Below are 16706 nucleotides of genomic sequence, written 5' to 3' on the forward strand. Positions count from 1 at the left end.
TGGCATCAACTCCTTCTCTGGAAGCCCTCTGTCCTGTGACATCTCTGTTCCACCCACAAGGCAAACTCCCTCTCATCTTACCTCCTTGACCCACCTGAGAGCTGTCACCCTGGCAGGGAGAGACTGCAAAGGTGTCAAGACTCACCAGCTATTTAAACAGCAGGTATGGGGCTGCTCTGGGAGAAGTCATTGAAAAGCGGGGCCATGGAGCTTTTTGCCTTGTTAGCTTTGCCCAAGGGGTGCTGCAGCATACTTGTGCCACCACAGCATTTCATTAGCGGAGTGAATGACAACAGCTGAACCAGATCAGAATAAAACACTGTTCAGTGCTATTATCCTGCCTGTGAGACCATCCAGTGGCAAATTCCATGTGGAAGATATAAGAGCAAGGAAGTATGTAATAAATCCACCAAATACTATCCTAGCTTCCAGCAGTCTGAGACAGATGTTGAATCTTTGTATTTAACCGTGCTTTTCCTCTGCAGCGTCTCCATCCACTTGTTATATGAAACCACACAAATGTTTACTACCCACACTCTCCTGAGGCAAGGTGTCCACGGCTGAAGGTGTGCTGCGTGAGGAAGCCTTGTGTTTGTTTTGGACCTGCCTTTAGTCCTTGTGTCTTTTGAAGAGACAGTGAGCAGTAGTTTATTTTCACCTTACATATTCCCATTATAGTTTTATTATACCTATTTATTACAGCTATTACAGCTTCTCTTCTCTGTCACTTTTTCCTTGGAGAAGGCAGCACTGTTGCAGGCAGCTGGGAGCCCATGTCACTGGATGTCTTTCAGAGAAAATTGGACAAAACACTTTCCTAGAAATGACCGTGGCTGAAGCAGCCCTGGGACGGGTGCTGGGAAGCATAAATGGACCTCAAGGGGGGCCTCCTGGCACCATGATGCTGCAATGCCCCTGGCCAGTGCCAGAGCCCAGCTGACCTGGGTGTGCCCCAAATGTGCACCCACGAGTGCTCCTAGTCCTCTGGCCACCCAGACCTGTCAGAAAGCAGGCACTCGCTGCTGAAATCCCATGGGGGACACCTCCCTCCCTCCCAGTTTTGTGGACAGCCCCAGGAGAGTCCTATGCAGTACCTTGGCATGAGGTGAGACACTGACACTAGGGACAACGTCCCAGCAGCAGTGATCCCTAGGGGCTGGTTGGTGGAAGATGCTTTGCAGGGTGCTGGCCTACCGCCCTGTGAAGACGAAGCTGTAGCCGTGAAGCAAGGTAGCACAGGAGGTATCAGCCTTCCTCAGGTACTGGGACCATCCTTTGCCTTTCAGCCCATTGCTAGAGGCAGACATGAAATTGCTGAAAAATTGAGAGGTTGACAGGAGCTATCACTTTGCCTTGCCCCAAGGGCACTGATAGGTCTTGATGGGCCTGACCAGCCTCACCTGGGCCCTCCACATGCAACTTTTGCCCATAGGACAGGAAGCCCCATTTTCAGCTCAGCTTTGGACTTCTACTACCTGCCTGAGCTGTATCATGGTCTGTCTACCCCTCTTTCATAGCTGTGTCTGGCCATGGATGCTGTTTGCACCCTGGCACATGGGCTGACTTCCTGGCTTGACCTCAGACCTGCCTGGCAGTCACCGGGCTGCGGCAGTCACCAGATACCACCTCTGGAACTGACCCTGCCCTGCAAATGAACTTTTCAGTTGGAGCTTGGACCCCCTTCATCACCACAAGCTCACCTTATGACGTGGACTCAGCTGAACCTGAGTCCATCCCTGGGAATGCGCTCTCACCTTGTGGGAAACTCTGGGATGAGCCTTGGCTGGAAAGCCCTTGTCCTGCCAGCCTTGTTATCTCCCTTGTCTCTGGCTCCTTGATGCATAGGAGCAGCTGGCCCCTCTCTCTACCCTGACAGAAGGACACTTTCCCAGCAAAACATGCTCTCCCACCCAGTTCCCACTCCACAAGTCCAGCCTTTTCTCCTGCAAAGCCCCACTGCAGGGATCCCCTCCCCAGGATCTGCCTCCAGGCTGTCCAGAGCCCTGGCCAACTCAGCCTCCTGCGATGGCACCGTCTCACCGGGCGTGCTGCAAGCTGAGCTGCCACCCGCACAGGACAGTCCCTAGCCCTACCTGTGGAGACAAGCCATTGAGCTTCAGGAAAAAGGCTGATGTGCATCCTGGATACTGGATATTGTATCTTGCTTTAGCCCTGCAGGACAGGCTGAGAGAGATCACAATGCAAAAGGTTAAAAATATAGCTATTGTGAGTCCCTGTCCTTGTGCTGGGGTGGAAGGTCACCGCACCAGCTTGCTCTGAGGCACTGGGATCAGTGCTCATGGATCTCCATGGATTAGCACCGCCTCTTGCAACCCACTCTGTACCCAACACACCCAACGGCAGCATGAAGAGAGCAGACTGAAAGTGGGACTGGGCAGGGTGTTTTGAGGCAGATATAGTGGTCAGTGGATGACCAGAAGTTTCAGGTGTGAGGGGCTTTGACAAAGCTAGAGAGCATGGTTGGGAAGTACCTCTGGGGAGCGGGGCCTGGGACCAGCATGAGCATGTTGTGTTATCTGGCAAGCGAGGTGGGACATTGTACGGCATCATCAGGAAGGCGGCCAGCAGATTCCTCAGCGATGGCGTAGCTTTGAATGACCTCAGAGCACAAATGGTCTGCGCAGCTGGTGGACTCCTCTGAGCACCCTGCCTGTGCTGAAGAGAGGTCAGGGCCCCAGCTCTCTGTCCAGGAGGCAGCCCGCACCCTGTAGCACCCTGCAGCACCCTGCAGATTGGCTTCCTAGCCTGCTCGCTGAGGGTGGAGGGGAGGAAAGTGCTGGCAACTCACAGAATTATTAATATAAGAAGTAGGAAGGCAATGGGGAAAGTCAAAGACGTAGTCCCACCCCAGCATCAGGCACAAAGCCGGTTCTGAAAAGGGCTGAGTGAAATGAGTGATGAAAATGAAAGAATCGTGAGTGCTCTAAAAAGCTGCCGTCAGTGGTGTTCTGGGTAAATGCTAATGGGCAGTTTGAATATACATAGACAAACTGATGGTTGCCATAGACTACAATATTAAATGAGCAGTGCCATTTTAGGTCCTAGTAAAGGAGCCTGATGCTCGCATTTCAGCATCTTTCTCTCACACATACCCCTGCTGATAAGCCTCCATACCACTGAAAAGTGTTCTTTTGGGTTCAAATAGCACCAAATCCTCCTAGATGCTGTTGGTGCCTCTGATAGTACAAAATGAAAACTAGAGTTAGGTGGGGTTTGGTAGCTCTGAAACAGGAGTACAGACCTCCTCACCCAGCTTACCTCCTGTGGAATTCACTAGTCATTAGCCAGGGATATTGTGAAAAAGGGTTTACACTAAGGGCCACCACTTGAGAAACTGAGTGTCCTGTTAATGGTGCATTGGAATAGCTAAGCCAATTCTCTCAGTGGCTCTTTGGGTACTTGCTGGAGTCTGGTGGATTTCTCTTTGAAGGGGCAGTGTTCCAGTTGCAACCCTACATCTGGTACTGTGTGACTTTTGAGCACAAGCTAATAGGAAGCTGATCCTTTGGAGTTGTGTACGGTGCGTACTTGAAGAACTGCTGCTGTTCAGATGGGAGTGATATGGGCTGCTGTGTGTATGCCCAGGAAAAGGGATAAGGGAAGAGAAGGAGGGACTAAAGACATGTGGGAGAGTCCTTCTTGACTAGGTCCTTCACTGCAGCTGCTTTAGTCCAGCTGTTCCTCATACAGGTGTCACTGCTATGACTGTGTGACACTGGCTGCCACATCTGGCTCTTGGGAACATTCACATTCCATTGTTTTTCTGTGTGCTGCCTATTCTGAGTCAGGCATGCAAGGGACAGGATATTTATCGTGCTAAACCAACAATAATTCAGAAGAGAAAAGGGATGCATTTTCACAAAGTATTTATTGTTAAGATATCATATGCCGTCCCCAATGCTTGCATGTGCCACAAAACATAAACATGCATCTGAAAGGCGTCTTTGCAGTGGACAATATTAGGCAAGCTGAACAGAAGTGCCATTAATGCCCACTTGTAATGTCTCTCCTTTTCCACTTTTCCTCTTCTGTTCACTTCCAACGGTTGCCTCCAGAGTTTGCCTGAAGGATGTGTACAGATCCACAACTGACCTTATTGGAAGATTCTCTGTGTGTCTACCTATGGTGCTGAAGGCAAATTCTCCTGCATGGCTGATAGTGTATCCTCAAGTCCAAAGCCTGGAACTGACTTTCCAAAAGACAAAGGCAATCTTATTACACCATATTTCCAGCTCTGCCAGTGCAGACTTTGACCAGTATCTTGACGGCCAGCAGGACAAAATGTGTGCAGCATGGGTGAGATAGGTGTAGGTGTTCAATTACAGAGGTCCTGAAATACATGAATGCTGACTTCATGAGTAGGACAGCAGGCCCTAGGACCTCCAACAGCTGCTCTGTGGCCAATCCTCGGGGAGCAGAGAGCAGGGAGTCCTACACACACATGATACACACGCAGTACGTGACATTCTCCCTGTGTTGTGGGAATGCATGGCAAGCCCTGCAGATGTAGTGTTGGATGAACTGCAGGTAAGGTCCAAGACTGCAGCCAAAATGCTGCTTGTTGGTGCACTGCAGGTAAGGCTGTGAAAGAGGTATCTTCTCTGAGCCAAACCACTCGGCAGGTCCCACTCTTGGTAGAAAGGGAAAACATAGGGAATCTGTCTCAAAAAATAAGATGGAAAAAAATAGGAAGACTACAGTATTTTGTTCCTAGATCTGGAAGCAGGTTTGAGTTAGTGACTGGAGTGGAGGAGAGAGGGACTCGAGAGTCAGGGAACCTGGGTTACTTTCCCAGTGTTGCCTTGTATCTGTGGCTTCAAGCAAGTCCCAAGGGACACTGCTCAGTTCGACTTCTGACTTGTGTCTCCAGCACAGGCAACAGTCTCACCCATTCTGTCCCCCACCATTTATCCCAGTGCTGAATTCTTGCATATCGGCTAGGTTTCTTCTATACTCTCGCACCACCCCTAGCTATAGTGTTCCTGCCTGTAAGGAGTTTGCACGTCGAAGGCTCCAGTCACTGCCGCATCCTTCAAGAATGGGTGTGAAGGGACAGTCTTGAATGGCACTAGACCTTTAGGTCATCAGCGCCACAACTTCACTCTCCACCATTTACCCAGAAAACAGGGACAGCTGGGAGCCTGACTGTGCTGCTCCTCTTGCCTTCCGATTTGCACCATCTCTTAGTGGCAGCAGAGCAGTTTGCACAGGTCTGTGATGGCAGTCCAGTGCAACTCACCTGATTGCCTCTATGTGGGGCAGAGCACTGAGTCAGAAGCCTGTGAAGGTTCAGTCCTGTGCTGGAGACCCAGAGTACTTACGGTTGTGGGGGCTGCTCTGCTTTCTTCTGTTAGACTGTCTTCCACCTCCGTCCTCTCTCAGCGTTCCTCACCATACTGTGCCCCCAGAGGAAGCACAGAGGCTCGCCAGGGCAGCTTAAGCCTTTCCCTGCATGTCCCCAGCTCCAGGGAACAGGGAGGCCAGTGCTGTGACACTCCTATGCCACAGCTGCACACATCGCTGCTTCAGATACACAGATTGATCCATATCCTTGACAAAAACCCCCAGTGCTTCAGAGCCAAGATCTAGGGCTTGCATGGTGACCATGTCCCCGAGAGCTGATTTCCTCTCCATGCTCAAGTGGAAGGAAGAGGATTTTGGCACAGGACTGTAGTCCAGATGGAGGTGCAGGTGAAATGCCTGCAAATCATTGTAGTTACCATTAATAATTTCAGCTTCAGTGTAACACTCTGTAGTACTGGTGTGTGTGAGCCTGACCCACCAGGACCCACGAAGGGACCTTGAACCAGCGATGGTTTGTGCTTACTGACACAGGCAATTGTGACTGACGTGTCTTCGGCCCCTTTGGTAGCCAAGAGCAAGCTCTGGCAGCCCACGGCTGTTCTAAGCCCTGCCATCAGACACGTACTCTCACTTGGGACAGCCCCAGAGCAAGGACCATGCACCAGCCTGGGGAGCTGCTTTGCTCCCTCAGCTGTAAGGGAAGCCCAAGCTGGAGGGAAGGGCTGAAGAGGGTGGGTCTGCCAAAGGGTCCCTGGGGCTTATGATGGTATGGCTAGAGCAGAAACAACCCCACCCCAGCCCCTGCCACACCTCCCCCTCCATAAACAGGGCAGATGGATAGCCCCCTTTCTCCCCTGGTTCCCCCTCTTTTCTTCCCTCCCAGAGGTCACCTTCAGCGGGGAGGCAGCGTGCCCCAGGGCCAGAGCCATGGGGAAGGGGCGGAGCGTCACGCTTAGCCCCGTAATGCCTGGCAGCCCCTCCGGCTGCTCGGCGCAAGCTGAACCCAGCCCGGAGACTGCAGCGAGGGAAGCGAGGCAGCCCACGGCCGGCCGTCAGCGCTGCGCTGCTGGAGAAGGTGAGAGGCTTGGTACGGACTGGGAAGGCGAGTGGGAAGAGAAGTTACAGCCGTGGCAGGATGAATGAGACTGGACAGGCACGTAAAAGGGCACCCACCCCTCACAAACAGGTTTTGGAGACTCCGGTGTAGCACGCCGTCACAACGTGGAGTGCACCCGCTTTCCCACATCTGGTTGATGGTGAGCTCGTTAGGTGGCTCTGCCCCAAAAGGTTGCTTTGTGTCCGGTTGTGTCCGTTGGGATGGTGCCACAGTACCAGCTGGTTGGTTGGGAGGAGGGTGTGATGTGGCTTGTTCCAGTGAGATTGCTGCCGATTTCTGTCTGCGGAGGCTGCTGTGCGGAGATTGTGGCGTACTGCTTTCTGGGGAGAGGCTTTCTCTCTCTGGGGACCCTGCTAGGTGTTTCTGCCCAAGAAGAGCAGTACGTAATACAGCTAAGGGGACAGTCATGCGGTTCTGCACGGTGAGATTAAACACTAGCCTGCTGACCAGTTTTAAGAAGCAGCTCATAAATGTACCGGCAATAAGGCCAGAAACAACCGCTGCGATAACATGTTCTGACCCCTTTTCTGCATTAAATGTGGTTTGCACTAGAGGACATTTTAAGGGGAAAAAAGTACCGCTCTTAATTTAAAAGTTCGGGAGATGGAAGGGTATTTTTCCATACTGTTTGATGAGGGCTTTTTAGGGGAAAATATCCCTCTTCACAAAATCTGCACCGCAACTGAGGTTGCCTCATTTCGGCTTCAGCTATTAGTTTTATTATAATGCTTTAACTTAATTGGGAGAGCCCTCTTCAGTGACATTCTAGTTCCCACAAAGGTACATACAGATGGTAGTCTCAATTCTTTGCTATCTGTTTGATAAGCTAAAAAGACTGCTCCCCTGGAAGTTTCCCCTGTAATTGTCAGCCCTGTTGCCTTGCTCATGGTTTTAATCTGGCCCTTTTTCCATCAGACTCTGGACACCAGGGCTAGCTTGCTGAACTGTGATCTCATCAATACCATAAAAAAGGAAGAAAACATCCAAGAACTAATTCTGTTGACCCATCAGCTGTCCTTCAGAAGAATTCAGGAAATTTACCCTAGAGAAACCAAGATTTCACATAAGTATATATTTAACATTCCAAAAATATCATTAAAAAGTAGATAAAGAAGAATGCAAAGCAGAGCAAATGGAAGGAATGCACTTCTAATAAAAATATGAAATCCACTGGTGCATGATACTCTCAGTTCTAGCGCAGAAGTCGTTAGCAGGTGGCCAGCTCTTCAAAAATACAGCTTTCCTAACTCAGCTGATTTTCAGAGATTAAATTTCAGACTGCCTCAGGGCATCTGTGTATAGGAACCTCTGCAGAAACTAGAGTTCACTGTAAGAGGCATATCGCCTCAGAGCAGATCTATTATTTTGTTATAATCTCTTAGTCTATGTGAAACTGAATGGCTATATCTATTTTTTCATTTACAGTGAAGCTCATTTTCTTAATATAGCATCTGTAAAATGCCATTTTGCCACTCACTGCTGATGTTTCCTGTGTCTGACACTTTTTGGGCATTCTCTTCAATACTCTTGCAGAACGAATGCAGAAGTGGAACCTGAAACATCAGTAACCCTTGTACTGTTAATTCTCTTAGACTTCTATCTGTGTCTTTAAGTTGTGTATCTGTATCACTGTAGATATTTCTAGTGCAATTCTGTATCATCCTACATACTAAGGCTTGCCAAGGAAGTGAGGCTGTACCAGATCTACATTTTTGAGTTCACACGGTGCCCATTTTATCTGCAAAGCAGCATGAAGAACTTAGAATTGTCTAATTAATAACACGTTATTTTTTTATTCTGTCACTCAATACCAGAATAAACTCTTGACTTCTTTGGTTGTTTGAAAGGTGTTTGTATGTGTGTATGTGCATGTACTAGTTCGATCAAGCAATGCATTATCTACCCAAACCTATTTTGTGTCATTTGCAAACATTTTCTGGATGATTTCAGTGCTTTCCTCTAGATCTTCTAGATCATTGACAAAGGTAAAAAATTATAACAGAGTCAGGATTTAATAAAATGAATTGTGTAGAGTGAGGACACCAATAAAATACATTAATATCCACTGTATTTGGCTTATTTTAAAATCCAGTAAAAATGTGTGGCTTCTTGGTTTTGACCAATGCCAAGATGAATTTGTACAGGTAGATTTCAGGGAATGATGAGTGGGTGGGACGTTTCTGGCAGGTGCTCTATGAACCAATACTGGGCTGAGCACTGCTCCAAAGTCCCACCAATGACTTAGAGGTCAATGGAAAGACCCCACAGGTAGGGTCCTTACACAGGCCATAGACAGAAATGAACACGGCACTTAGATAACAACAGAGACACCAAGTGATGTGAATTACTTGATACACCAAGTCTGTTTGAGCAAAATGTCCTTTATTAAACATGGTACAAAAGTGTTCAGGTAGAAACGAAGCAGGCAGCATCCAAAAAGTGACTTAAAGAGGAAGTGGACTTTTTCCTGAAAAAAACCCCCAACAGTAATTTGGAAAAACTTTGGAGTCATAATGGATGTATAAGGTAGTGCAGCTTCTCAGTGTGATGTTCCTGCAAAAAGACATCTTGGGGCCACAGCATAAGGCAGAGGGTAATTCTAGCTGAATGCATCACAGGAGGCGTTCCCTCAGGAGCAGCTGGTGTTTTAATGGGGGGTGTGTGGTGTGTGTGTGTGTGTGCGAAAAAATGGTGAGGCTTCAGAAAAGAGCCATAAGATAGATTTGAGAGCTGGAGAATAGGCCTTGATTTAAGGATTGGACAGAAGGTTGCTTGAAGGCATTAAACCAATAAGAAGACTGAGAAGTGTCTTGATCAGATAGCATGGAGATGTTTATTCAAAATTCAAAATTTTGATGTTTATTCAAAATTCAAAATGTGACAACAATTTCTGGAAGCTTCCTACCTGTTTTTTAACTAACTGATGTGGTCACCCCAGAAGTAGAGTGTGCCAGATGGTTTGTGAAGCCTAAATAAAGCATCGGTTAAATACATTGTCTGAGTTTCAGGCTGTACCCTGCTAGTTTTACTCAATCTAGTTTAAAATACGTTCTCATAGGCTGTGGTCATACCTCTGACCACAGTGCATATAAACCCTGCAAGAGTCAGGAGAAATATAACAGGCACCAGAAAACTCTTCTCTGGCTGAGAAATTTTAGCAGCAGGTTAGGTAAATTCAGATTAGGATATCATATAAATATGTAATAGCAAGAATATTAACACTGGCTTTTGTATATAGTTTGACCAAAGCCTGCATGACTTTTTGTAAGAGGTGCCCTAAATGTCGGTTATTGAGTTAGGGTTAAAGCTCTGTAGAAGATCAGACAAGAAAATGGACCTACGTGCCATATGCTCAAGGCCATTTTTAATGGAGTGTGTTTGATATGAGGAGAGGCTGAGACAGCTGAAACTCTTCAGCTTGGAAAAGAGAAGGCTCAGAGGGAATCTTGTTGGTGTATATAAATACCTGATGAGAAGGAATGAAGAAAAGGGAGAAAAAATTTTCTCAGTAGTGCTCATTGACAGGGCAAGAGGCAATGTGCACAACTTAAAATGAAGGAATTCCATGTAAACAGAAGAAGACACTTTTTTTTTTTAAAAAAAAAAAAAACAACAACTTTGGGGGTGGTCAAACAGCATGACAGGTTGCCCAGAGAGGTTGTGGAATGTCCATCTGTGGAAATACTGAAAACTCGACTGGACACCTTCCTAGATAACCTGCTACAGCTGCTGCTGTTTGAGCAGGAGAATTGGATTAGATGATCTCAAGAGCTCCCTTAAAGCCTAAAACCCTCTGCGATCCTGACGTCATAGCACCACCTCTGTTATACAGAGATTATACTGTCTTTGACTCTTGACATGTATGAAGTGCTTTATTGGACCAAATATATTAATCATTTTGGTTGAAGAATAACATTTCCTAGAATAACATTTCAGGAATAACATTTCCTAGACTAAGATCCTATATCTCTGTCGGCTGGCTCCTTCTCAACTCAGGAAGCTAGGAAGCATCTCCTGATAGTGGAAGGGGTGTGAATTTCTTGCTGCTGTAATCAGAGACTCTTTTGTGGAATTAGGGTTTTTCACACATTGACAGCCTGGAAACAGGACCCCTAGCAGGGATGAAGCACAGTAAGGACAGTGGAGGAAAGAACAGTTTTGAAAAGGACCCTGCTTTTTATCTTCAATACAGCACAGCCAAATGGTGAGTGCATCCTGGCCAGGCCTGGTGGCCTCCTCCCCAGTGCTTGTCATTCTGCAAAGGGCAAATGGCACTCTAGAAGGTAACAGAGACAGGTGCAGAGCACGCAGGCACACTCTACTCAGTAGTGAACTAAATCTGGCTCTCACTGAGCTTCCTAGCTAATGGCAGTGGTATCTCAGAGAAAGACCTGACACCTTTGGCTATTCCTTGAAGTATGGACTGCATCCTGTAATCAATTTACTCAAGGGCAGCAAGAGCCAAAGCCTGCAAACTGTTCTGGAGTGGCCACAGCTGGGGTTTCATTCATATGAAGCCCTGATCAGACCCACAGGATTGTCACTGTTCCTCAAGACGCTCTACTCATATCCTCCGGTTGCTCTGTTTTTCCAGGCTATTTCACTTTGATGTTCTACTCTGTACCCAGACAATCTGCCCTCCCATGCCAATGGGGCCATGTATGGAATTAAGGATCCTTGCAACCTGTATTGCAGCTCACTTGAAATATGGAGTGGAAAGACACAAGAGCTTTTTGGAATGTTTTTTACTGCAAACCCTTATGGACTGAAGTGTATTGACTCCCAAAGCTGGAGTGAAAACCAAGAATACACAGAGAAGCACATTGTCCCATTCACAAAAGCAAGTTTTCACACAGTAAATAGGAAAGAATTAATGAATCATATAAAAAACAGAGTAGATGAATCATATAATAAATAATTCAATACAAATAAAAACCAGATTAATGAATAGATATTGAAAATTATATAATTATTGAATAATACACTAAGTGGATGCAGCGAAAAGATTCTAACTTTGGGTTAGATAGCACTGACGTTGGCTAGGCTACAAGGGAAGAAATTTTATCTAACTGAAGTTTAAGAAATTATGTTATGTGAGAAGATCATAAACTATTTGCTGACAAGAACTTGTATATGACCATGAATTTGATATAGGAGGAACACTGTCTTACAGAAAAGATCTTCTGATATTTTTTTCACAAATATAAATCTAACGTGTTCTGCACAAGACAAGCAGACGTCTCCCCTGTTGTTCCACTCCCCATTTAGTGCGGCTTTACCCTGTCCAATATCCAAGAGAGGTCTATGCCTTTCAAAGTTCTATTACATTTTAAGTTTTTTCACTATGTTCCTAGCTAGGACTCTTTAAAAAGCTTTTTCAACTGTTTGTTTTAACATTTCAATGTGGCAACACCATCTTGGAAATGTTAGTGGCCGTGTGGGTCCATTTGTGGGTTCTGCGATGCCCTTGCTGTGTGGAATTTCACAAGCTGTGCTGGCTGGGCAGCAAACAGGAGGACATCAAAGCAAATTCTCTAAAATACTTTTCAGACTGTCTTCCCCTGCAAATTTCTCCCCAGCCTTCCATTCATACCCTCCCATGCATGCACTTCTTCATTGTTGAACTCCCTGTGGACTGTACTAACTGTGGCTGCTGTTGGCTCTCACATCAAGGCAAAGCCTTTGCAGAAAAGTGGAGCCAATTACTTTGTGCTTCTGAATTGGATAAGACTTAGCAGTGCTGTCTAGGCAAGAAGGGAAGGGAAAAGAAGGGGAACTGTCCCACAAATAGTCCCTGTCTCCTATACAATTCCAGCCTTTTTGTAGGTTGCTAGCAGCAGTGGGGGCTGGGACCTGAAGGAACTGTAATAAGCTCTGTCACAGATAGAGTAATGTAAAATCTAAGGGAAAAGACTTAATTCTTTCTGTTCCCACTCATATTCCCAGGATGCCATATTCCTTTTGAGCAATGTGAGGTCCTGTTTCCTCCCCAGAAAGGCATCATGTGATATGCCTTTATCATGGAATATTTGATGGGAAGAGATCCTGAGTTTGTAGGTGCAGATATGAGCCACTGGGTTTACATCAGAGCTCTGGCTCACTGCACAGTGTGTAAGACTCATCTGAAAATTCTGCAGCACTCAGGCTCTTGGGCTGCATGCTGGGGTGCCTTAGGCAAAGTGCTACCAGTGGGTCGAAGGAGGTGATCCTTCCTCTATTCAGCGTTAGTGAGGCTACATCTGGAGTAGCAGGTCCAATTCTGGCCTCCTCAGCAGAAAGATATGGACATACTGGAACACATCCAGTCTGTGAAGATGATTAAGATATTGGATCATCTTTCATACGAGGAGAGGCTAAGAGAGTTAGGACTTGTTTAGCCTCAGGAGGAGAAGGCTTAAGGGAATCATATTATTGATGTGTGTAAATACCTGTAAAAAAGACACAGACAGAGTTTTCTTAGTGATATAGAGTGACAGGACAAGAGGCAGTGGGCCTGAAACACAGAATTTCTATTTAAGCGTAAGAAAAAGCTTTTTTTTCCATAATGGTGACCAGACACGAAGAAGTTACCCAGAGCAGTTGTGGAGTTTCCATTCCAGGAGATATTCAAAACCAGTCTGGACACAGTCATGAGCAACCTGCTTTAGTTAACCTTCCTCTGAGCACGAGGTTGCACTAGGTGATCTCCAGAGGTATCTTCTGACCTTGACCATCCTGTGACTCTGGTTCTGTGACCTTGCTCCAAAGCCAGGATGGGTTCCCAGGCCTGGGGTGCCTGTGTTCAGAGCATACGGAAGTAGTCATGGGGAGAGTGCTGCCACAGGTGCCTTAAAATGCTGCCTTGTAGCTGGCTGAGGGGACTGAAAAAGCATTTCTCTGAAATGGGTCAGAAGCAGCTGGCTGTAGCTCAAAATGCCATTGAAGTCCAAGCTTCCTTCCTGCCTAAGTTCCTTGGCTGCACAGATAAGTGACTTTGGGTCAGAAATGTCAGCAGATGTGTCATCAGTCAGAGGTACTGAGCAACCTTCGACTTGCTCAGAGCACGCTGGCTCTGACTAGCAGTCCCTTTTCTGTAATGGGCTAGCTGTGCCTCTGCCTGAGGGGCAACTGCCTCAAGGACTTTCTTCAATGAGCAGTAGGTGTGGATTTCTGAGTAGAGAGACATGGTCTTGCTGCAATAGGCTAAGGAGAGCAAGAGGACTGGGTCATGCTTGATAATCTGGGACCCTGCTAATGTTTTGCTTGTTGCCTAACACTTTGAAGACTAGAGTAAGAGGAGGCCTGGAAGGCCAAGCTTTAGTATAGCTGACACAGAAAGGTGATCCAGGTCTTTGAAATTAGAGGCTCCAGGGATTTCAATTACAAGAGTAAAGCACCTGCCTGGAGGCCAGGAAGGATTAGAGGACTGAAGGAGGTCCTCTTCAATAAAGGGACCTTTTATATGATGAGGGGCTTTGCCCAGAGGTGTACTGTATAAAAGCACAAGCTCAACTCTAGCACAGCTACAAGAGTGCTCAGTCTCCAAGTGGCAGAAATATCCCCTGCCATGGCAGGATTTACATGGCGTGTCCAGTCTGGTTTTTTTCTGTGCATGTTGTGATGTTCCTGACTTGGGCTGTGGTGTTTCTGCAGCGCTCATCAATGGCCGAGAGCTCAGCTATGGCAGCGGCAGGGACAGCAGCACCAACAGTGCTAGATGAGCTTCTGGAGATCACAGCTCAGAGCCTGGTGCGCACCGAGGTGGCCGAACACTATGAGGTTATCCGGGAGCTGGGCAGGGGCAAGTATGGCCACGTGATGCTAGTGACCCACAGGCAGAGAGGTAAGGAACCGACTGCGCCCGATGAGCCACTGTGCCTTGCCTCCTCTCTGCTGACCAGGGCGCTGGGTGGGCTGGTGGCTCCTTGGGGCCAGGCACCAGGTACAATGGGGGGTCCCCAGGGAGACCGGTGGGGTAGAGACCTCCCCAGCCAGGGATCATCCCATTGCACCCGGCCAAGGAGAAGGTGATGCCAGGGGGCAGCCCAGAACATCAGGCAAGGTTACAGTGAAGCAGCAGGTCCAAGGTCAAGCTGGGATGTCAATCCACAAGTCAGGATCAATAGGGTTCATGGCTAGGCACCACTGTGGATGTGATACAGCTGGAAACCAGCAGTCCCACCACACAGCTCAGGCAGAGTGTGAAGCCCCAAGCCTGGACTTCAATGGTGCCCTAAGGCCTATGGAGAGAATGTGTGAGTGGGGGTCCTAGGTGGGGTTTGCCGGGCTGTTAAGGCCTGTGAGTGCCCAGAGGCCCTGACACTACTCTTCCTCATCCCAGACTGATGGCCCATGTAGCCTGAAGTTCCCTTGCTCTGCCCGGTGCTCCTGTGCATGCCCTGACTGGCTCAAAACTCACACTGGCAATGCCTGCTCCCAGATCTGGTGTCCACAGGATATAACCACAGAAAGCTTCATCCCAGAGACTTCCCTGTCTGTGAGTGTTGAGACCCATGGCTACTCAGTGCCTTCTCTGTCTGGCCTTGGGGTAAGTGACTTTCAGGGATGTCTAACCCACTCTCCCCATCCCCAGGGACTCCTATGGCTCTCAAGCTGCTACCCAAAGCCAGTACCAAGCTGCACACCTTCCTGTACGAGTATTGCGTGGCGCTTTCCCTTGCCACTCACCCTGCCATCATCGGCATGTTTGGAATTGCCATCGAGTCCAGCCAATACTATGGCTTCCTCTATGAACCAGCACTGCACAAAGACCTCATTTCTATCATCAAACCCCGGGTAAGTGAGCGCTGCTACAAGGCCATGGGAACGGGGACTGTCCTCCTGTCTGCCTGTCCCTGTGTAGTCTGCCTGGGTCGGAGGGAGGGCGATAAAGGCAGTGGGCTGTGGGTCTCTCTGGGGTCTATAGTGTTGAAGCAGCTTCAGGCTTGCAAGACCAGAAATGCAAAAGTGTCCCCCAGTGTAGAGCACGCAGGTGACAGCGCAGCTGGCAGGACTGCCAAGGTGCCCCACGTGTGCCATACCGCCTGCCTCTCTCCCTGTGCAGGACGGTATCCCCGAGCCAGCCGCGAAGCAGTGTGCCAAGCAGCTTGTGAGCGCGCTGGAGTTCATCCACAGCCGAGGGCTCGTGTATCGTGATGTCAAGCCTGAGAACGTGCTGCTTTTTGATCCCGAGTGCCGGCGCATCAAGCTGACTGACTTCGGGCTTACACGGCCTAAGGGTACCAAGCTCAAGCTGGTGGCAGGGGTAATCCCCTACACCGCCCCCGAGCTGAGCAACACCACTGATGCCCAGGGGGTGCCCATTGACACCAGCTTGGATGCCTGGGCCTTCGGCGTGCTGCTTTTCTGCCTGCTGACAGGCTACTTCCCCTGGGAGCAGAGCCTGCCAGATGACCCCTTCTTTGAGGACTTCATGCTGTGGCAGGAGACGGGCCTGGAGGAGGACCTGCCCCGCCACTGGAAACGCCTGACGGCTGAGGCCGCCCTGATGCTGCGGAGCCTGCTGGCCCTAGATCCCACCAAGCGTGGCCCTGTCAGTGGGGCGCTGCGCTATGTGGATTGCCCTTGGAGGCTGGAGGACGGGCACAGCGAGGAGGCTGTGGTGAAGCCTTAGAGCCTGCTCCCCATGGGAGGAGGGAAGGCATGCCTCACCTAGCAAGGGGCTGTGGGGTCTGGGGCATTACAATGGCCCGGGCGTGAGAGGCCATGCTGACCCAGAGAGCAACTTTTCTGCAGTACTCTCCCTGCTGTCATGGAGCCAGGCTCCTTCCCCCCCTGATGGTCCTAACCCCATGGCTCAGTGCTGCCCAGTGCAACTTCCTCGTGTTTCCTTGGGGCTCGAAAACATCTCCTTCCTCTTGGAAATATCTATCTGCATGTCAGGCACCTCTCGCTTCCTGACAACAGGGACTCCAGGGCATTTTCTAGGAGCTGCAGCACCTGCCTTGTCTCAAAATAGAGCAAAATATGTACTGTTGTGTTTCTGTATGTGGCTCTTTTTCCCTCGTAACAAAAGGCCTGTGGGGCCCCGCTTGCTGTGGGAGAGCAGGGGCATGACAGAACCTGTGCAAGGCAGGGGCCACCCCTGGATGCTGCCTGGGCCTCCATCAGGATCCTTGAAGGGTGGCTTCAGGATGGTGGGTTAGAAGTGCTGGGGACCCCCTAGCATATGACTGCGGATGGTAGCTGGGGACTGATGATGGTGTTGAGAAGGTGGTGGGAGCCATGGAGGTGGAGTGCTGGAGAAAGCCGCTGGGAATCACAC

General features: G+C 48.7%; 1 protein-coding gene across 1 annotated transcript; it reads left to right on the forward strand.

Moving 5' to 3' along the window:
- The first annotated feature begins 6310 nt into the window (after nt 1-6310).
- On the forward strand, nt 6311-16370 carry LOC121085513 (serine/threonine-protein kinase SBK2-like). The gene is made up of 4 exons (XM_040588236.1): nt 6311-6400; nt 14075-14264; nt 15015-15217; nt 15486-16370. Exons 2-4 carry the CDS (start codon nt 14084-14086, stop codon nt 16053-16055), a joined length of 954 nt encoding a protein of 317 aa, XP_040444170.1. The 5' UTR covers nt 6311-6400; nt 14075-14083; the 3' UTR covers nt 16056-16370.
- The last annotated feature ends 336 nt before the right edge of the window (nt 16371-16706 follow it).

This window comes from Falco naumanni, chromosome 3, assembly GCF_017639655.2.
Source record: "Falco naumanni isolate bFalNau1 chromosome 3, bFalNau1.pat, whole genome shotgun sequence".
In the NCBI taxonomy this organism is placed as follows: domain Eukaryota; kingdom Metazoa; phylum Chordata; class Aves; order Falconiformes; family Falconidae; genus Falco; species Falco naumanni.

Bases quoted from the DNA above. Each gene is read 5' to 3' on its own strand.
- LOC121085513 (XM_040588236.1), top strand. From the start codon at position 14,084: ATGGCCGAGAGCTCAGCTATGGCAGCGGCAGGGACAGCAGCACCAACA. The intron at 14,265-15,014 runs GTAAGGAACCGA...CCCCATCCCCAG, and splicing joins AGTGACCCACAGGCAGAGAG to GGACTCCTATGGCTCTCAAG. The intron at 15,218-15,485 runs GTAAGTGAGCGC...CTCCCTGTGCAG, and splicing joins TTTCTATCATCAAACCCCGG to GACGGTATCCCCGAGCCAGC.